The sequence below is a fragment of the Humulus lupulus genome, chromosome 2, assembly GCF_963169125.1.
Source record: "Humulus lupulus chromosome 2, drHumLupu1.1, whole genome shotgun sequence".
Lineage (NCBI taxonomy): Eukaryota > Viridiplantae > Streptophyta > Magnoliopsida > Rosales > Cannabaceae > Humulus > Humulus lupulus.
The window spans coordinates 294,806,147-294,828,613 of record NC_084794.1 but is presented as its reverse complement, the minus strand read 5'-3'; the positions used below and the strand labels follow the sequence as shown (position 1 = coordinate 294,828,613).

At 34.5% G+C, this 22,467-nt stretch overlaps 3 protein-coding genes across 4 annotated transcripts; 2 read left to right on the top strand and 1 right to left on the bottom strand.

Moving 5' to 3' along the window:
- Positions 1-372: 372 nt before the first annotated feature.
- Positions 373-2,349, top strand: LOC133819913 (small ribosomal subunit protein eS8-like). The gene is made up of 5 exons (XM_062253291.1): positions 373-511; positions 611-683; positions 1,141-1,477; positions 1,792-1,967; positions 2,055-2,349. The coding sequence occupies exons 1-5, from the start codon at positions 508-510 to the stop codon at positions 2,137-2,139; spliced, it is 675 nt and encodes a 224-aa protein (XP_062109275.1). The 5' UTR covers positions 373-507; the 3' UTR covers positions 2,140-2,349.
- A 4,472-nt stretch (positions 2,350-6,821) lies between these two features.
- On the bottom strand, positions 6,822-11,947 carry LOC133819911 (70 kDa peptidyl-prolyl isomerase-like). 2 transcript variants are annotated; one of them, XM_062253290.1, is made up of 13 exons: positions 11,801-11,947; positions 11,422-11,634; positions 11,245-11,331; positions 9,985-10,245; positions 9,818-9,892; positions 9,634-9,714; positions 8,911-9,105; positions 8,745-8,834; positions 8,470-8,645; positions 8,240-8,362; positions 7,380-7,654; positions 7,159-7,279; positions 6,822-7,068 (listed from the first exon to the last, which is right to left on the bottom strand). In XM_062253290.1, exons 2-13 carry the CDS (start codon positions 11,612-11,614, stop codon positions 7,015-7,017), a joined length of 1,731 nt encoding a protein of 576 aa, XP_062109274.1. In that variant the 5' UTR covers positions 11,615-11,634; positions 11,801-11,947; the 3' UTR covers positions 6,822-7,014. The 2 variants fall into 2 exon arrangements, with proteins under 2 accessions (XP_062109274.1, XP_062109273.1); XM_062253289.1 differs by lacking the exon at positions 11,801-11,947 and having other exon boundaries at positions 11,422-11,768.
- A 5,818-nt stretch (positions 11,948-17,765) lies between these two features.
- On the top strand, positions 17,766-22,223 carry LOC133819910 (uncharacterized; the record flags this gene model as incomplete). The annotated part of the gene is made up of 3 exons (XM_062253288.1): positions 17,766-17,995; positions 18,619-18,680; positions 19,928-22,223. A coding segment is annotated over exon 3 (2,280 nt), but the record flags the coding sequence as incomplete, so codon positions are not given.
- Between the last annotated feature and the right edge of the window lie 244 nt (positions 22,224-22,467).

The following is a 22,467-nucleotide window of genomic DNA, read 5'->3' as shown; positions in this document are numbered from 1 at the left end:
TCTTAAGTAAAAAATTAACAAATATATTTACAAAAAGAAAAATATTTTAAAAATTTGTAATAAATAATGAGATAAAATAATTTGATATAAAAAATGATGAAAAATAAGAAAGTAAGTAAATAAAATTTGAGAACAACAGAAAACAACTTTTTGTTGTTCTCAAAATTTTATGCTTTTTGTAATTAAAAAAAAAAAAAAAAATTTCTAAACACAATGTCAAACACCCCAACTTGTTTTCAAAACACAATTTTTAGCTTTTAAAAACAAAAAAACAGTGCCAAACACCCTCTCGTAGTATTTTTGAAAAACAATAAAAGCAATTTTGATCCGTATTGGACTGGGCCGATAAGATAGCCCAAAGAACGGCCCAGTTAGCTCTTTCGAGTTGGTTTATAGGCTAGGGTTTCATCTTTTAAGACGAATGAGAGGAGTGGCTCTAAGGTTTTAGCCGAAGCGGAGAAGAAGAAGAAGAAGAGCTCTAGTTCGACCTTAGCTTCGTCTGCAGCCATGGGTAATCCTTCGATTCATCCTCTTCTTCTGTCTCTTACGTGTGCTTTGCTCCTTTCAATAATGGTGGATTTAAGGGTTTTTGTTGTTAATGTTTGATTAGGTATCTCTCGTGATTCTATGCACAAAAGGCGTGCCACTGGAGGCAAGAAGAAGGCTTGGAGGAAGAAGAGAAAGTAATTTTCCCTTTCTTATTATTGATTTTACTGGTTTAGTAGTTTTCTTAGTGTTAGCTTTCGATTTTCTTGATTTATATGTCCTATTTTTAATGGTTTTGGCAAAATGGGGTTTAAGATCTGTGCTTTGTTAGACAGTTTAGTGGTTTTTTAGAGATATATTCGTGTACATACCGGGATCTCTTCAGTTAGTGGTGATGTTCATGAATGAGTTCATGTTGAAATTATGTTATTGCTTCTTTGAGGTCAAGAGTTATCATAGTCGATTGTAGGTTTGGTTTTCAGTTCGATTTGGTTTGGTAATTCTGTTCGTACAACTTTGATTGATGTGGTGTTGATGCTGCATTTGTTTTTGGCATTTTGTTGATGTGCTGAGAGGTTTAAATGTCTTTGCATACCAGTGTTTGTAAATTTGTAGTTATTGGTTATGTTGTTTTCTAATTTTACTTGTACGCAGGTACGAGCTCGGTCGTCAGCCAGCTAACACTAAGCTTTCCAGCAACAAGACTGTAAGGCGTATTCGTGTCCGAGGTGGAAATGTCAAGTGGAGAGCTCTCAGATTGGATACTGGTAACTTCTCATGGGGAAGTGAAGCTGTTACTCGCAAAACTCGTCTCCTCGATGTGGTCTATAATGCTTCAAACAATGAGCTTGTTAGAACTCAAACTTTGGTGAAAGGTGCTATTATCCAGGTTGATGCAGCCCCATTCAAGCAATGGTATCTTCAGCACTATGGTGTAGACATTGGTAGGAAGAAGAAGACGGCTGCTGCTGCCAAGAAGGAAACCCCCGAGGTAAGCTTAATCTCGACATTAGTTAAATGGGGTATTGTTATAATGTCATTATTAAGGACTGGTCGGTACATTTCATTATCACTAGTCACCCTATTTGGTCTCTTCAGAGTGGAAGATAGAACTGAGCTTTAATCTTTTAAAATCCCATTTTCTTATCTTACCATTGGATTTTATTTCATTCTTATCATTGTCCATTTATCTTCTTTTATTTCATATGAAAAAGCTATTGTCTATTAGACAAACCTGTGAGTGTATTGGCACTTGTTTCGAGTAATTCATACTTATTAGTACTAATCAATATCATCTATAAGCAGGAGGGAGAAGCAGCACCACCTGCTGAGGAAACCAAGAAGAGTAACCATGTTCAGAGGAAGATTGAGAAGCGTCAACAAGCTCGTACACTCGACTCACATATTGAAGAGCAGTTCAGTAGTGGGAGGTTGTACGCTGCCATCTCTTCTCGCCCTGGACAATGTGGCAGAGCTGATGGGTGAGAGTCCTCTTATTGTTCTTTTTTTAAAATTTATTTATTTAAAATTGTTTGCTTGAAGTTTTCTCAAGGGGACTTCCTTTACAGATACATCTTGGAAGGAAAGGAACTCGAGTTCTACGTGAAGAAGCTTCAGAGGAAGAAGGGGAAGGCTGCTGGTGCTGCTGCTTAAAGAGTGTGATACTTTCCTTTTTTCCCCTTATCCTTATATGAGTTAATTTGTTTTAGTTGGCAACAGTTGGTACTACTGCTAGGACATGTTATGAGCCACTGATAGAAAGAACTTTGAAAAGATTTTGTTTGGCATTATCAGATTAGAATCTTTGGCTAGTCTGTGAACCAGAAGTAATTTTTGCTCTAAATAGTACTACTTGTTTGGTTTTGTGTTTGTTTACCTTTCGATTCAGCTTTTGTTCACGTTGTTCTGATGATTATCTGTTGCATCTCCTTAGTTTATAAAAATTACTGAAATTTTAGCACAGATTAACTCGCAATTTTCTCTATTGGAGCAAAAAATATTCTCTCGTTTCATTGTGTTATGTGCTCCTTAATTATTTTTTTGATGGGAATTTACTCGTTTGGTATTATGTGATTTTGCAAAGTATTATTTTGGTACTCAATAATGTTAATATTGTACCCTATATTTCAAAATCATATATATTTGGGATTTGATAATAAAATTTTGTCAATATGACTCATCACTTATATGTAATTAATTTATATGTAATTAAGTAATTAAATATAAATTTAGAATTTGTATAATTGAGAGCATTTTGATTAAATTTGTAAAATTTTATTAATTAAATTTGAGTTTAGATTATTAAATATATACGATTTTATACTACATGGTATTAAATATGTACGATTTCAAAATATAGGGGAAATATAAGGTATTGCCAAGTAAGTTTCACTAATATGTTAGAAAGGAGAAAAAAAAACTACCACCAACATGAATAGTTCACAGCTATTGTTCATTTTTAAGATATACATGAAGTTAGGTTGTTTTGTACTCGATGTAGCTGACAACGGTGTGATTATGGATCGATCATATAGCAAAACCCATGTGCCAATATTTTTTCTTTTTTCATGAGTTTAGATTAAAAGAGAGTATGAAACTCAAGTATTTGGAGTGGAGAGGATTTGCTTGGAAACATAGACTTTTAAGCTATCAAAAATGTTAGATTTGAATTTCTCACGCAACTAAACTTTCATATCAAACACGCCATCAAAAATGTTAGATTTGAATTTCCCACACAACTAAACTTTCATACCAAACTCCTCCTTACAATATACAAATTAATTGATAGGTCTATCCTATTCACATAGGTGAATAATCTAAGTTTTTGCAAATTATCATTTTGATACTTTGTGTTTACAAATAATGCTCATTTGGTACTTTGTATTTTGAAATTGTATATATATTTGGTACCTTGCATTTTAAAATCGTACATATTTGGTATTCTGTATTTTAAAATTATACATATTTGGTACCCTAAACTCAAATTTAATTAATAGAATTTTACCAATTTAATCAAATTACTCTCAATCATATGAGCTACAAATTATATATAACTGCTGACGGTTTGGTCATATTGATAAAACTTTATCAATTAGGATACCAAATATTTATGTTTTCAAAATACGGGTACCATATGAGCATTATTGAAAACAGAGGGTAACAGAATGATATTTTGCAAAAACAAATGGTACCAAATAAGGAAATTCCCATTCAAAAAATACAAATACTACGACGGTTTCATTGCTTTATATTTATATTTCCTTTATTATTTAGCGATCTAAACTTTCTTCTTCGGAGCGGAAATGGACGTGGCCAAAACATATAAAGATCGGCGTAGTCGCTCATAGGGACATATCTATCTAGATAGAGGATAGGCAGTTCCATCCACATCTATTCAATTCATTATGCCAATCTGCTATTACCCTCTGGCTTTCTATTCTAGAAACGAGGCTTGAAAGAGCTAATTCGTTCTTAGCTGTCCTAGCTTCTTAGAAACAGACTAAAGGGAACTACCAGACGATGTTAGATAAAAAGAAGAAAAGAGATGCTCTGGCATTCTTTGGTCTTGAACTCGCTCCCCGCTCGAGAATGAATGTTGGAAACTCTTCGATGACATCTTCCTTTGAGTGCACGATTCCTTAGGAGATCGGGAATAGTTTCCAAGACAAATCCTGCCTAAGAAATAGGACCGTGCTTTGCTGAAATTTTTTTGCTCTAAGAACTGTTGAGCCATCATCAAGCCTCAATTGTGATAAACGATTCCTGCTTCTGCAGTTAAGGGGCAATCTCTTCCATTTCCATCAGTTGGGCATCTCATTGATTCACCATCCCGAGAGGGGCAATAAGGAGAAAAAAAGAAAGAGAGAAGGGAGTCAGCTGTCCCTCACTCAAGTTTCTAATTATCTTTTGTTATAATAGTTTACTTTTTTGTTGCGCATTAGTAAGTCCATTCCAATAAATTTTGACTCTAATATGTGTCAAATTTATTAGTTAAATTTATTAAATATTTTAAAAAATGATTTTAATTGATATTAAACTATAAAAAATTAAATATTATTGTAAAAATATAAATTAATTTAAGAATCATGGAAATAATATTTAAAGAAAAAACAAATCAAATCATCATCCTTTCATATCAAAAAAAGAGTGAAGGAATATGAGGATGAATAGTTTGGTTAATTTGATGTTTATTTTTTTATGTATATATTATTTTAAAATTAATTCATATTTTTTATTCTTTAAATATATTTTTTTAAAATAAATATTGAGTTCGGCATATCCTTAAAAAAAAAAATTCGAATTCATGCATACAACAATAGAAGAGGGTAAGCATACCATCACCACCACGAACTTCGAAGAGGCAAGAGTAAATTCACCAACATTTGGGGACCAAAGAATTCTTAATGCAGGCATACATGAATACAAATATATACGACAATTTTTTTATAGGGGCTTCACTTTAAGCCCTACCCCTACCAGTTGGATTCTGAGTGTTTCTTAACTTGTAAATAGTTTTCGGTGCGATTTTTTGTATGAGTGTATATTGTAGCTATTTAGAGCATTCTGTAAATTTTCAGAAAATTTCGAATAGTTTACAGTACCGAAAACTATGTTCAAACATGTTGTTTTCCACGCACATAAAAAAAATTAGTCACGCGTGCAACAACATGTTTGAACATAGTTTTCGGTACTGTAAACTATTTGAAATTTTCTAAAAATTTGCAGGATACTCTAAATAGCTACAATATATACAGTTATTAAACAAATCGCGTTGAAAATTATTTACGGATCGAGAAACACTAAGAACTCCACTAATAGTACTTAAATAAAGCGTGTAAGAAAATTACCATATATATATAATACATGAATATGCACAATAGGGTGGGAAGTCTACTCAAACCCCAATATTGGGCTTTTACCTCCAAGGCCCCAACCACTTCTTCTACAAATGATTGTCAAGTACAACAATATTGAAAGAACAAGAATTTTAGCCACAAATTCTCCAAATGAAAGAAAAAATAAAATATCAAGTGACCCTCTCTTATTTATAACCATATTTTGAATTTTTTTTCTTTTATACCCAGTATTTTTATAGCTATATTTTGAAATTTTTTCTTTTTATACCAGTATTTTTAAATGGTGCTGTGAGAAATGTGATTATAAAAATAAATAATATTAAATTAAATGTATTTAGTGACTAATTTTGGTTGATCAATCTTAAAACTGGTTATTTGTGAAGTTATCCCAAAGAAGAACTCAAAATAGAGAACTATTATATCAACAAAAATTGTAGCATTTTCAGAAAATAGTGATGAAATGGAAATTGGCAAAATTAACATTATTTTTTTTCTCTTTCTTCGAATATCATTTGGTGCCCTTTATTTTATACCCTCCCTTCTCAAATTCTTTAACTCTCTTCTCAATCTTTCTACATTCACTTTCTCATTCACATCATCGTTTTCTCTTAATACCTTTTCCCATCACTTATCATTATTTTTTCTCTTGATAACGTTAACACTTCAACATTATTAAAAATAAAAAATGAATAACAGGACAAAAATCAGACACCAAAAAATATTGATCTTAAGATGTCCAACAACATATAAAGTAATATCATATGATTGATTAGCAATATTCAATAATTGAGACCTGAAATTAGACTACACTACTAGGGCTGAATATCAATCGGTTTGGGCAGTTTTTTCATATTATTAAATCCAGAATTCAGTTTTCAGTCCAGATTGGTGTGATCCAAAAACCGACCAACCAAACCAATTAAAAAAAAAATCGACCGTTTTGGACCGCGGTTTGGTCGAAGTTCATTTTTTTTTACAAAAAATTCCATAATTTTTTAGAAATTTTTAGTTAAAAAAAACTAAAATTTTTGGATTGTAGGAATCCATTTTTGAGTTTTTTTTTAAACATAAATACATAGAACATAATTACATTCACCAATTTGAAAGTTTGAAAACATAATTAAAAGTACATAAGCATAACATAACTTATATAGACTTATAAGTTCGGTCGGTTTCGGTTCAAACGGTCTACACGAATTTTTCAAACCGACTGAATAATAGCAGTTTACGCCGTTAACAGTTTAATTGATTTTGATTTTTTCGGTATTCGGAAAATCGATGTACTCAGTTTTTTCGATTTTTCGGATTTTATGCTATACACCACTAACAATATGCAAACTCTTTGTATTGTTGGGCACCAATAACACCTCCGAGCAATTCTCAAAATTATTATATAGTAAAAATAAGGTTCGACAGGACAGACTATTAGTCATTTGATTAATCAGTAATTTTCTTCCTTCGTTTAGTTGGATAAGAAGATACTTTTGAATGGTTCAAACTATATATTTATGACAAAATTATTATTTATTTATAGAGGACAAATTACACAGTAGAAATCACTCACTCATATCATATCACTGACCATTTTAAAGTGTATCAAAGACCAAGTAATGCTAATGGATACAAATCTATCAGTTAAGAACACACACACACATTTGTAAGAAGATCATCCTCAAGCTTTGCTGTCGATTGTCATGGACACTGGCTCTTGCTTTCCACCTACATTCTGCGTTAACATCCCAGAACACAAATCATCAGTAAAGGTTGATTCGAACCGAAACAAATTCAGTTTTGCAGGCCAAGAACATGGACTTACAGTTGACTTGACTGGCTCAAACTTGTTCATCTTTGCAAAGATGTTGCTGTAGAACTGTGCATCTTTCTTGTTGTACTCCCTCACTTTCTCCTTCAACACCTTGTACTCCATTTTCACATCTCTGAATAATGTACAAAAAAAAGCTAAAGAAACAATCACAGAATAATAGTGTTTTTTTTTCTCTATTCCTGAAAAGATTCAAGAAGAGATGGAGACTTCACCTGTTATCTGGGTCAATCTCAAGGGCCTTCTTGATATCAATCTCAGCCAAGTCCAAGTCAACCAGTTGAATATATGCTTGAGCCCTTCTGTACAGTGCTTTCACATTCTTACTGTCGAGTTCCAAAACCTTCGTACAAAGTTTCTCTGCTTGTTTGTAGTCTTTTAGTTTTAGTTTGCAGGCTGCATTGTTGAGATTGCAGGTGATTTTCAGCACCTTAGCTTGCTGCTTCTCCTCATCACTGAAGGAAGAATCATATTCAATGAAACTCACGGCCTGTTGACCAATGTAAAGGGTGTTAGTATCAGTGCCTGATTAAGGGGTTGTAGAGAAAGAATATTGTTGAAACTGTTGGATTAAAATCTTATTATGGCCACATATGTATTAAAAATAAAGTGAGCAATCATGTTATAAATATCATAGGATATTAAAATGTCAAGAAAATAATATGTAGATACCATAAATTGTATTTATAATTTGATGAAGGGCCAAATTATAAATACCCAAAATTAATTTAATAATAAGTTTTTTAATAAATAGTTAGTGATTCCCAAAAAACGTATTCTTTTGTATTCTCTTTTTCCCCATCACAGAAAAATATACAGAAAGAAACTGATTTCTTAGAAGATCAGTAACTTTCTGTACAATCTCCATCAATGACTTCAGATTAGTGCTTCCGCTCTTATGTTCATCTTCTTCTTTAATTTAGCAAAGATTTTATAGAAACATGTTTTAGGGTTCCATCATTTATGCACTTTTAGTAACATGATTAAGATCTGGGAAATTATGTTGAATACTAATGTTTATGTTTGTTGCTTAAGTGTATTTTTATAATCCTAACAGAAACTAGCTATACTATACCTTCTCATATCTTTTTGAGGCTCTTTCATATTTACCAGCCTTGAACACGGCATTACCCTCTTCCTTCTTCTTCCCCGCGGCTTCAATCTTCTCTGGTGTGCTCATATCCCAAGATTCCTTTTCCTGCACATCAAGCAAATCTCTCAGTGCCATTGTGAAGATCCCATGGCTTCCTCCCACAACAGCAGCAGAAAGATTGGTATAGCAACCGGAGAGCAAATGGCACCCACCTTAACAAAAGAGACTAACTCAATCTCATAGTAAACAACAGAATTAGCTGGAACAACAGCCAAGTCCTGTGATGAATCAGATGAGCCGAAAGCATACTCTGGGTGAATTGTAACCAGAGCAACTTCCCCTTTCTTCATGTTCTTCACAGCTCGATCGAGACCATCAATTACTTGCTCTGAAAATGAAGTGCATAGCATACATCCAAACAGTTAGCTCCAATAGTTTTCTTTCATTGCCACAAACTGGTATAGTGTCCTGATAATATGTCATTTACCTTCATCGACTTTGAACTCATATGGCTTCTCATCATCATGGCCCTTTTGAGTAAACACAGTCCCATCATGTAATTTTCCAGTAAGTTTCACTGGTGAAAAGGGTGAGTTCAGTAACATCACAAGTTTATTATAACCCAAAATGAATCAACTTTCATTTCACCTTACCTTGAACAACAGTTCCATCATTAGGACGATCATATCCCTCGCCCTCCTTCAAAGTCTTCTTCAAGACTCTACTGTTTTTGCAAATATCAGTAACAGTCTTCCAAGAGACCAACTCAAGAGTTATCTGAAGAGTGGCATTAGGAGGCACAGCACCTTCCCCAGAAACAGCAGGTTTTCCCACCTCACCAAATCCATCTGTAGATTTAATAAGATCAATACACTGAAGCCAAAAGTTGAATAAAAAGACAAACTAACAAATCTCAAATGTCAAAAATACATGTATGTGTTAGAATATGAAAAGTGATATAAAAATAGAATGATATGCATAGTAAGAAGTATGACTTCCATCTCAAAACTAATTAGTGATGAGTAAAATAATCCATATTTTTATAAATTGTTGAATATACACACACTTTCTCTAATAGCCCTTAAGATGGTGGCTATTTTTCTCACCAATCTTGGACGGCTCGATCACAAGTGACTCATTTGATCTTTTAGCTCTTTTTGGCTCACTATCTCCGAATCCCAATGAGCTCTTTTGACTCTCTTATTTTAGATCGATTTTTCTATAATGTGAATGGTAAGAAATATAAGATTCCATCTCAAAATGAATTGATGACGAGTGAAATAAACATACTCTTATAAGTTATTGAATATCCCCATATATTTTCCATATGGGATATTTTTCTCTAACAGTATGCAATCGATGAGAATCTTACTCACATTTTGGCTTAACTGTCAACAAGACCTTTTCTCCCTTCTTCATTGTTTTCACAGCTTTGGCCAAGGCAGGGCAGAAGTAGCCTGTAAGGAAAAAGGAGAAGACACCATGTTAAAAACCTTTGGTAACAAAATAAAGAACAATAAGACAACAGTCTTGAGACCAAAAATGGAAAATGGATCATACCATCCCCAACAGTGAACTCCACTCCATCAGATTTTGAAATTAAAGTCCCATCTTCCAGCCGAGCTTCGTAGTTAACTGCAATGAAAACATAATTGTTTGAGTAACCCACATCATCAAATTGAATATCTAATTCAAGATAGTACAAAAAAAATGTTAGATAACATTACCAAATACTTCATCCAGGTCTTTTGGATTCTCCCATTTCTCTCCTTCAACTAGTATTTTCTTGAAAACTCCACCATCTTTGCATATGTCCTTGACACTGGTCCAAGAAAGTAACTCCACATCAAATTGTAGAGTAGCATTGGGAGGAATGGTGGGAGGAGAACCAGACTCGCCATAAGCCAGCTCAGGAGGTATGGTGAATATGGCATTTTCACCCTTTTTCATGGTTTCAATTCCTTCATCCCATCCCTTGATCACTTGTCCTGAACATGATTGCAGTATATAAATAAAAGGCTCCTTGGCAAAATGGTCTATTTTTTAAAGTCATTTTGCATTGTAGTGCAAAATTGTCTCTCATAATTTAGTCGCCAAAGTGCAAAATCACTTAAAAAAAAAAAAAAAAAATCCTATTTTCACCAATTTCTCATAAATAAATGAAACAAAGAAACTAGCCTTGACTGAATTAAGCTCACGCATCTACAAAAGGGTATGACACTCAATAAAGATTTGAGTTTTACAAAAGGGTATTGCTAAGAAGCATGGAGACGAATCACAAGAAGAAACAGGAAGAAAGTGCGTTGATAAGAACCAAGATCACACTCAGATTTAAGTTCAATCTGAAAAGAAAAACATAATGAACAGCTATGGATTTTTCACCAACTCCCTAGAGAGATCACTGTACATTGTTATTGAAGTTATCATATCCTTTTCCCAGAGATTCCATGAAAAACTATATCTTTAATCTGATCCTTTATTTGCAGCAGCATCAGAACCATTCATACACATTACCAACAATGAAAAACACAGAAAGAAAACTAGTATCTATAATGTAAATCTAATGCCACAAGTTTTTCAACCAACTTCATAATCTCATCCCAATGAAAAGGGCAATTAATGAAACTATTATGACAGACACTCAATAAGGATTTGAGTTTTACAAAAGGGTATTGCTAAGAAGCATGAAGACGAATCACAAGAAGAAACTGGAAGAAAGTGCGTTGATAATAACCAAGATCACACTCAGTTTTAAGTTCAATCTGAAAAGAAAAACATAATAGATTTTTCACCAACTCCCTAGAGAGATCACTGTACATTGTTATAGAAGTTATCATATCCTTTTCCCAGAGATTCCATGAAAAACTATATCTTTAATCTGATCCTTTATTTGCAGCATCAGAACCACTCGAACACATTACCAGCAATGAAAAACACAGGAAAAGAAAATCAAGGAAAACAATGAAAGAAAACTAGTTAATAATTACCTTGGCCAAGCTTAAACTTGAATGGAGTTCCTCTATCACGGCTGGAATCGAACTTTGTCCCATCAAGCAAAGTCCCAGTGTAATGAACTACAACATCAGAAACCAATCAATATGGTGATCGGAATTGATCAACACACACACACATATATGTATATACATATATATATATATATATACCTTCAACTTCATCGCCGGAGCTAGGAGTCTCCCACCCTTCACCTTCCTTAAGGAGCTTCTTCTTCAACCCTTTCTTCCCAATCTCCTTCTCTTCGCCAACCTTGGGGATTGGGCTAGTTGCGTCGTCTTCCTCGGAGATATCCATCTCCTCATTGACGTTGCCAGCAGCTGGGAAATCAAACTCGTCTTCCATGGCTTATACTGTGTATGAAACTGATCGAAATGTATAAAGAATCGAAATTGTGAGAAAGAAAGCTGGAAACTGAGCAAGAACAATCCTTTCTGATAGTTCAGGTGCGAAAGCTAGCAGCTTTAGTGTATTTATAGTGAGAGAGAGTCTAGAGAGTTCGAAAATGGAGATGGTTCCAGAAAACTCTACCTTTTTCGTAGCTTTGGATTTTGACGCAGTCACACCTAACGATAAAAACACTCTCGTTAGTAAAAAAAAAAAAAAAAAAGATTTTGCCTTTTTTATATATATAAATTTTTTTTTGGGTCTCCCGCCATTAAAATGGAGAAAATTTCTTCTGGATAAGAAGAAAGGATCTTCAAAAATCGGTGCCGGAAATTTTAAAATATATATTAAATAATATAATAATTTGTTTTCTTCTAATAAAAAAAATAGGTAAATTTTTTTTTTTTTGTTAATAGTTTATAATAATGCTTATTTAGTATATTATATTTTGAAATTGAACTTTAAATTTAAATTTCATTAATAAAATTACTTTTTATTATATAAATTATAAATTTAAATTTAATTACTTAATCACATAATACTAATGCTAGTTTTATCATATTAAAAAAAAAATTATTTATCAAATCTAAATTTAGAATATGTATGATTTTAAAATATAAAATAATATATAAATATTATTTGAAAGAAGATGTACTAAAATGATAATTTGTAAAAATAAAAAGAACTGAATAAGTAAATTTTAAAAAAATAATAGAATAATTATTCTCATTTTTTAGTGGAGATTTAAAAAAATATATGGCATTGGTTTTTTTATTACACTATATTCATATATATTTTTTGGAAAATAATAAAAAATTAAAAAACAAGGTAATTTTTTATGTAAGAAAATAAGGTATAGAAAAATGATTAGATGTTTCTAGAAAATATCAGTTTAACCCTTGTGTTTTGCCTTAATACTCGATCGGCTTCTGTCTTCTGCTAAATAACAAATCGGACTCTGTATTTTGCAAAACATATCAATTTAATACCCTGAGCTCGATTTTAGTCAAACTATTTTTAAATATGATAAAAATGCCTTTAGGTTTTTTACTAATGAATTAAAAATTATATTAAATTTAATTTTTAAAATGTAATATTTAATTTTTTTAAAAAATTAAAAACTAAAACAAAATTATAATTTTATTCTCCTACTAAACTTAGTTAAATAAACTAAAAATCTTAAACAAACTTAATTAAAACCAAAACTAAATAAAATTAAAAACAAACAAAAACCCTAAAAATAATCGTTTCCCTTTTTTCCCCTCCATTCTTCCTCATCTTCTTCTTTAGTTCCTCTTTGTTTTTTTCTTCTTCATTTCCTCTTACTCCATGTGTGAGGTCGTAGATGCTGGGTGATGAAGGTAGGTGATGGCGATGGGGTCTTCAAACGACGATGAGGCTGCGAGGTCGGAGCTGCTGGGTGATGAAGGTAAGCAATGGTGATGGGGTCTTAAAACGACGATGGGGCTGCGAGGTCGGAGCTGTTGGGTGATGAAGGTAGGCGATGGCGATGGGGTCTTCAAACGACGATGGGACTGAGTTGTAGTGGGGTTGTGTAATGAGGTTTAGGACCTTGATTAGGAGGTCGGGAGGGCCATAATTGATTTATTATGCCATTAAATGATTATATGCATGTGTTATGTGAATTATATTATTATATGATGATAAATGCATGCATTAGGGTCCACTTTTAATTATAAGGGTATTTTGGTAATTTGGCTCGTTGAGGGCATAATTGTGTATTTTCATACATGTTGGTGAATTGTGAGTAAGACCACATTATATGTGGATTTGTTCAAGCTTTTCGGCATGAGACGATCTCAAAATGCAAGTTATCGGTTTGGTCATAACGGGGTTAATTTCGTGGCTCGGGGTGAGTCTCGGGGTAATTTGAGGATTAGAACATTGCTGGGAATTAAAGGGTAATGGGATATGACTTATTAGCATTTGAGAATATTGGAAATAATGGGAATTTGAGGGTGTTAGTTATGATTAACGAAATAGGCGGGAAATGATGATTTTGCCCTTGGTGGCTATTAAAGGTTTCAAATAGGCTTGGGGGCATTTTAGTCTTTTCACCTAGGGATAGATATAAACCTTTGAGAAGTTGTAGAAGGCTGTAGAAAACTAAGCATCACCTTCACCTTCTCTCGATCATCATTTTCTCTTCTTTTTCTTTTGAATTTTGAAGCTCTTTTTGAGGAACCAAGCAAGGGAACAAAGCTTTGATGATCTAGAGTTATGTTCTACCATTGAAGAGGATGTGATACTGAGATTGAGGTGAGTTTCTAGCCATTAAAACTCTGGTTTCATACTCTGTTTTCATTTGAATTTTAGCTGGATTTTCAAGGTTGATATTGAGGATTGATGGGTGTTTTTGGCAAGGCTTGTTTGGGTTATGTTGCCTATGACTTGTGTATATGGTATTTGGGTTCATTTGGGGGTTTGAATGAGGTTTGGAAGCTTGTTTTTCAGGTTGGAAATGGAGGAGTCGAAGGAGGGAAAAATCAGGGTTGAAAACCCTGGTTGTAGGGCTAGTGATTAGTGGTAAAAAATACACATTTATTGATTTTAATAGTCAAAATAAATTAAGTTTTAATTAATATTTTCATGGAATTTGTTGACGCCGTTTTTCGTCAACAGTGAAAGGAGAGCACGTAAACAATAACTGATAATGGCCAATTAAAATATAACAACACAAACACACGATTTTTACGTGGTTCAGCAGTTAAATCTGCCTAGTCCACGAGTCTCTGTTATTAAACTCAAGATTATCTCTGAAAATTCTTAAGCATGAATTCTTCAGAGTTTTCTCTCAAGCTTCAGAATTTCGATCCATTACAATGGTGCATGACCTCTCTATTTATAGAGAAGGCTGCAGAATACTATCCCACATATTTTGGGTAGTTACTCTTTTTTTGCGTAAATAAAATAAATGGCTTTAAATGCCTATAATCAAATATAAAAGGAAACGTCCCCTGAAGACCAGGGGACGTATAACTGACCAAATAATATCCCACGATTCTAGGGGATTTACAGTAATAAATGAGGATTACATCTCGTATGGACAACACTTATAGATATTCAAGGTTTTTATCATATATCTCCAAGGCCTTAGCTTCCCAGGTTTTTCGTCAGCTTTCGAGCTAGAGACATCTCCCGAGGTCACATGGCTTTCGAGATCGTATGTGCGTCGAGCTCGATATTTAGTCCTGGAGCATATTCTAAACCTTACGAGTCCAATTGTTTGTGAATCCAACTTTCGAGGTCACATTTAACATGGCTCAAAAACTGGGTACAACAGAATTAATATGATTTATTTTATAAATGAAAATATTTTATTATGATTTAATTTATTGTTATTTTGTAGGAATTAAAGTGTATTTTGACACTTTGAAATGAAGAGAAAAGAAAATAATTAAATCTGAAAAAAAAAAATAGAATGTGGCATTTTTATTGAAAGAAAGTGGCCCAATTGGAAGGAGAAGCCTAGGCCCATCTCCTCTCCAAGCCCATCGAAGCCCAGGCTCCTTTCACCCCAACGTGCCACATGGAGCGCCACCTGTCTGCGCCTCAGCCATTTTCCTCCAACGTGACCAGCCTCTTGATCCAACCTCTTAATCCTCAGCTTCCTCCAGCTTTCGTACCTCCAATGACCCAAACAACACCAGCTGCCCAAAGAGACCCCACGGCCCAACAAGCAGCATCAACTCCTTTCCCAGCTACTCAGCACCCAACGTAAGTCCAACCTTCCCAGCAGCATCAACTTCCCAACGCCAGCAAGCCCAATGACAGCAGCCCTCTCCTCTCAACTCCCCTATTGACGTGGCCTCCTCTGATTGGCTGGGATTGGTCAATGGCCCAGCTGCCACCAGCCACATTTGGCCCATCCTTTTATGCACCTTGGGCCATGCACATTGCCATTTTGAGCTTTAAAGCTCATCTTTTTTTTTCTTTTTTTTTAAAATAGCATTTTGACCATACACCAAAATAACTAAGTTAATATTTATAGTAAGATTTGATTTTTCAAAATCATATTATATTATTAACATTTCAGATTTATTTTGTAAATCACAAATTGTTGTTTAATTTATTTTTAGTCATTTTCTCCCTCTATAAATATGGACTCTTTCTTCACAATTTCTAGTGATTAGTGGTAAAAAATACACATTTATTGATTTTAATAGTCAAAATAAATTAAGTTTTAATTAATATTTTCATGGAATTTGTTGACGCCGTTTTTCGTCAACAGTGAAAGGAGAGCACGTAAACAATAACTGATAATGGCCAATTAAAATATAACAACACAAACACACGATTTTTACGTGGTTCAGCAGTTAAATCTGCCTAGTCCACGAGTCTCTGTTATTAAACTCAAGATTATCTCTGAAAATTCTTAAGCATGAATTCTTCAGAGTTTTCTCTCAAGCTTCAGAATTTCGATCCATTACAATGGTGTATGACCTCTCTATTTATAGAGAAGGCTGCAGAATACTATCCCACATATTTTGGGTAGTTACTCTTTTTGCGTAAATAAAATAAATAGCTTTAAATGCCTATAATCAAATATAAAAGGAAACGTCCCCTGAAGACCAGGGGACGTATAACTGACCAAATAATATCTCACGATTCTAGGGATTTACAGTAATAAATGAGGATTACATCTCGTATGGACAACACTTATAGATATTCAAGGTTTTTATCATATATCTCCAAGGCCTTAGCTTCCCAGGTTTTTCGTCAGCTTTCGAACTAGAGACATCTCCCAAGGTCACATGGCTTTCGAGATCGTATGTGCGTCGAGCTCGATATTTAGTCCTGGAGCATACTCTAAACCTTACGAGTCCAATTGTTTGTGAATCCAACTTTCGAGGTCACATTTAACATGGCTCGAAAATTGGGTACAACATCTTGCCCCCTCAAAAGTATTTGTTCGAATCCTAAGAGAAGGAAACTTTTGAACTACTTTCCTCGGGAACCATACCGTCATACGCTTTTTGAAAATGGACACGCGTCAGCCAGGCATTGCTCACTTTTAGTACTTGAGTACCTTGGAAACATGTCCACGATCATCTGTCTGCCACCTTTTCGGCGCCATCTTGTCATTGATCCCCATCCGTTGGATCTAGCAAGGATTTCATTCAATGCCCCGGATTAATCCCCCTTTTTCCATCTATATATACGAGACCCCACTCTTCATCTTCTTTTTTATCTTCGTTCGCCAAAAGCAAGAAAAGAAGAAAAAACGAAACCAGAGACCTTCCTATAAATTTTATATTCTGTGCATGTTTTCTTAGCCAAAGAAACAAAGAAACCTTGGTTTGTTCGAGTCCGTGAGTTCTTATTTGCAACCTCTTCTTCGATCGATAATCTCTCTGCAATCGCCATTATTGTGTAAGTATGCAATCTTTGTTTTTCATTTTGTCAGTTTTTGTTCATGCTGTTCTTGCTGTGTCTGTGTATGCACTTGTAGCACCCACATTATTTTGATATATATAGCCAATAATCACATGATTGCATTGCATTACATATCATACAATATGTATAATTTGAGCATATGCATATTCTTATAAGTGTTTTCATGTATAAGTATAAAAGTTGTGTATGTGATGTCTATAAGTATGCTCAATATTATTAACCTTGTGGCATTTGAGTTGTCTTTTATGGGTGTTTGATGTGCTCAAGATATAAGAAAGTATGAAAAATATGGACAAGGCATGGAATTAAGTGTTGAAAGTGAGATATAGAAGGCAAAATAGGTTAAGTAGTGGAAAATAGTACAATGTCGATTACTAGTATTTCGGTGTAAAATTGAGTATTTATGGATTTACCAAATGTAATCGAGGTAGGATTAAGGTCTCATTGATGATGTAAAAATGGTTTTAGAACCATTAGATCAATTCTTGATGGGAGGTATACATAATCAGTGGTATGGATGCAAAGTCAAAACGAGCTTAGCATAAGTGCGCTACGCTCGATCGGGTAAGCATAACTATTGGGTATGAAGTCATATGGACCTAAGGTTTGGTGTGAGTGTTTTACACATAAGGATAATAGGCCTAGCAGATGATTAAGTCGAAATTATTGAAGTGATAAGGTTTTCATAAGTCAAAAGGTGAAATGATGAGATGAAAGGTGTCAACTTTTGACAATAAGGCTAAATCATTGAAAATAAGGAATTTTCATCAAACCTTATCACTTTGCACGACCATTATTCTGAAAAACAGAGAGAAAAGAAAACCAAAAACCATTTCTTGGCTGGTTTGAAGAAATTCTAAGGAGATCCAAGTGAAAGCAAAGCCAAAGAAGTAGATTAAGCTTAGTTCTAGCCTTTTTATGGTAAGTTCTTGTACTTGGAAGTTAAACTATGTTTTTAATTTTTCTGAGAACTTATATATGGTGTTTTATCATTTTTAAGATATTTCTTGGGGTTTCCAAGTGGTTTGAGGTTTAGAAAAGCTTGAAGAGATTGTTTTCGCCGAAAAGTTGCTCGGTAAGTGAAATTTTGTGTTTTATGAGGTTTTTGGGGTTCTTGGAGTACAAGATGATTTTTGGTTATTTGATTGAGTTTATAAGAGAGTATATATGTTTATAAATGTTTGAATATATGTGGAGACTCATTTAATTTGGGTGATGATCTAGGAGATAAGAATTTTATCAAAATCGGTATATGATAACTTTATGATGAATCATGTTGGTATTTGGGATATATGGTTATGGCAGGTTAATTGATGTTGATTATTGGTGTATTTTGATATTTGAGGATAGCTAAAATTAAGGGGAAACTCTGTCAAAATTTCCCCAAATGTCTAAGATAAATCTAATGCTCGATCTAGGTGGTTTAAGGCATTTTAGGCATGTTTTGGGTATGAAATTTGATATGAAGTCTTATGGGTATTTTTTAAATGAGAGTTCAATGTATTACTGCCATCATTATGATGAGAAATCCATGCTATTGTCAGGATAAGCACATCAATACCTAAGACATCACTTGTTACACGGTGAAATATATTGTGGACAAAAGGTAAGTAAAGTACTCAACTGCAACACAAGAATTATGTGTTATGTGAAAGTATGCATTATATGAATATTTTGTGAGTAAGTGGTATTAACATACAGTGACACTTCATCATAAATTTGTATGCATGGCATAATAGTGATATGGTAAATTATTATATGATATAAGACCATGCATGATATTATGATGATTAATTATATAATGCCTTTGCAAGTTTTGTGCAACATAAAAGAAAGTTGTAATAAGAAGTTTAAGTTCAGTGCCACTGTTTTGAAAAGGCAAATGAAAGTGTTAATAAGTGTAAACGGATGCCTATAGTAGGCTTATAGTGGCTGCCCAATAATTTGGGCTAGGTTTAGTGAACCAATTATATTGTTTGCCATATTTCCGTTTTTATTCTCCTCCATATGAGTTATTGTTATATGTATTGACACCACAGTGTGTGGCCGCCTTAACTCTTGAGCCTGACGGGGCAACGATGGAATAAGGTTTTTAATGTGCCCTACTGTGGTGAAGGCTAGCCGGAGGAGAACCCATGGGATTTTGTATTATATGTGTAACAAGCCCTGCAGGCATTGACCAATTCAAACAGTGTGCACAATATTAAGGGGCCCAAAATTTAAAAAGAAGTTGTATATGTCCATTGATATTGGGTAATCATTAGCATTGCATGCATTACTTTGCTTACTGAGCTTTAGGCTCACAGTTGTCTTGTGTTGCAGGTAGAGAAAGAAATATGTGAATGATATGAGGAGAACTGAAGCATGGTCCTGACCCTGATTTGTACATATGAACACATCGACCTTTTTGTGGGTTATTTCAGTTATCAGTGAGATGTTTGTAATAAAGTGTGAAGTTATGTTTTGAAAATAAATTGGGTTATTTAATACTTATGTATAATATGTTTGAGACACACTTTATGTTTAATGTAAATAATGTGAAATAAGTTTTCAAGTTTTAAAAAAAAAAAAAAAAAAAAATGTCCAGACTTCCGCAGAAATAAATTATGATATAGTTTTAAAACGTAACACCTCAAATATGGTTTTTAACTAAAATAAGTGAGGGTGTTACAAGTTGGTATCAGAGCGCCATGGTTAAAATGTTCTTGTAGACCGTTCATATGTACACATTGAGGAAAGGATAATGCTCAGTTCATCTGTAAGTTTTATGTGTGCATTTATTATGTGCTGGTTGCATGCATCATGTGCTTTATTGGCTAAATGACATAAGTTATGGACATTTTGTCTTAAAAGATATATAATAACACAGATGGATCATGAACATGGTATGGGGGCTACTGAAGGCTCTTGCAGCAATAAATATGAACAAGAAATGGCTCAACTTCGAGCGGTGGTGAATAGACAGGCTGAACAAATTGAGAAGTTGTTAGCAGAACAACGACAAAGGCAAGCACCAACACCACCTACTGAAACTCCAACACCTCCACAAGCTCCACCTGCAGTGCACCCCATGGAACCATTATATGAACGGTTCCGAAAACAACGCCCACCAGTATTTGAAGGTAGCACTGACCCACTTGACGCACAAGACTGGAAGAGTTCTTTAGAAGACATCTTTGAGTTCATGCAACTAAGTGACAGGGAAAAAGTTTCTTGTGCTGCACATACACTTAAAAAGGATGCTAAGATCTGGTGGGAAGTGGTTAAGCAGACTAGAGAAGTGAATCAGATGACTTGGGCAGAATTTGAACTGGTCTTCAATGAGAAGTTTTATAATGAAGCTGTGTTGACTGCCAAAGTAAGTGAGTTCACTAGATTGCAACAGGGGAATCTATCAGTGGCTGAGTACGCCAGGACATTTGACCGGTTAGCCAAGTTTGCACCAGACTTGGTTAACACTGAAACTAGTAGAGTGAATCGCTTCCTGGAGGGTCTACAACCAGAATTGGCTAGAGATGTAGATATGGGACGTACAGGGCCTCTTTCTTATGCTCAGGCTGTGGAGAAAGCTTTGAGAGCTGAACATAGAGAAGAAAAAATAACAAAAGCTAAAGCTGCTACTAGCACGCCTCGTAGAGACACTCCATTCAACAAAGAACAAAGCCGCTTTCACAATGACAACAAAAGAGGGGCCCAGAATTTCCAATTTAGACAAGGACAGAATAAGAAATTTAAAGGAGGTCAGCAAAACAGGCAACCTGGATTCCAACAAATGCCACGATGTCAAACTTGTGGAAAGAATCATTTCGGGGAGTGCAGGCTTCTAACTAAGAGCTGCTTCAAATGTGGCAAGGGGGATCATTTTATCAAAGATTGTCCATTGATGAAGAACCAACAAATGAAGGATGAACCTCAGAGGACAAATGCTAGGGTGTTCACGATTACTCAGGCTGATGCTGATACCAACAACTCTGTTGTGTCAGGTGATATTTTTGCATCTGGTATTCTCACTCATGCATTAATAGATTCAGGTGCCACGCATTCATTTGCATCATTGACATATGTAAAAAGGTTGGGTGGATCGTGTGAAAAATTGTCAGAAGTTTTTAGTACAATGTTACCATCTGGAGAGATTCTGTATTCTACTCATTGGTTGAGGGGGGTTCCTATTTGCATTGATGGTAGGGAATTATATGCTGATCTAATAATGTTAGAGATGGCCGATTATGAGGTGATTTTGGGTATGGATTGGCTTTCAAAGTATAATGCCACTATTGATTGTAGAAGGAAAACAGTGATATTTAAGCCTTCGGAGGAAGATGAGTTTATGTTTACTGGAGCGACATCGAAAGGTTGCATTCCATTAATTTCTGCTATGAAGGCCAGGCGACTGTTGGAAAGTGGATGTGTGGGTTATCTCGCCAGTGTGGTTGACACGTATAAGGAGCAAAAGTTAAAACCGGAAGATGTACCGGTAGTTAGAGATTTCTTAGAAGTATTTCCAGAAGATTTACCGGGATTGCCTCCAGACAGAGAAATTGAATTTGTGATTGAGCTACTTCCTGGTACAGCCCCTGTGTCCAAGGCACCTTATAGAATGGCACCAGCAGAACTAAAGGAATTAAAGATACAGTTGCAAGAACTCCTGGATAAAAAGTTTATCAGGCCTAGTTTTTCACCATGGGGAGCTCCGGTGCTATTTGTGAAGAAAAAGGATGGGACGATGCGAATGTGTATTGATTATAGAGAATTGAACAAGTTGACAATCAAGAATAAGTATCCACTTCCTAGAATTGATGATCTTTTTGATCAATTACAAGGAAGAGGAGTGTTTTCAAAGATTGATTTGAGATCTGGGTATCATCAATTAAAGATTAGAGAAGAGGATGTACCAAAGACCGCATTTCGAACTCGGTATGGCCATTATGAGTTCCTTGTGATGCCATTTGGATTAACTAATGCTCCAGCTGCATTCATGGACTTGATGAACAGGGTGTTTAAGGACTACCTTGATAAGTTTGTAATAGTGTTTATTGATGATATCTTGGTGTATTCTCGATCCCAAGAAGAACATGAGGAACATTTGAGGTTGACGTTGGAGAAATTAAAAGAAAAACAACTCTATGCCAAATTTAAGAAATGTGAATTTTGGCTAGAGAAGGTGGCATTTTTGGGCCATATAGTCTCAAAAGATGGTATTGCGGTGGATCCATCAAAGATTGAAGCTGTTAGTAAGTGGAATAGACCAACAAATGTTTCAGAAGTAAGGAGTTTTCTGGGATTAGCAGGCTATTACCGAAGATTTGTTGAAGGATTTTCCAAGATAGCAATGCCATTGACACAACTCACGAGGAAGAATCATAAGTTTGAATGGACTGAAGCTTGTGAGAAAA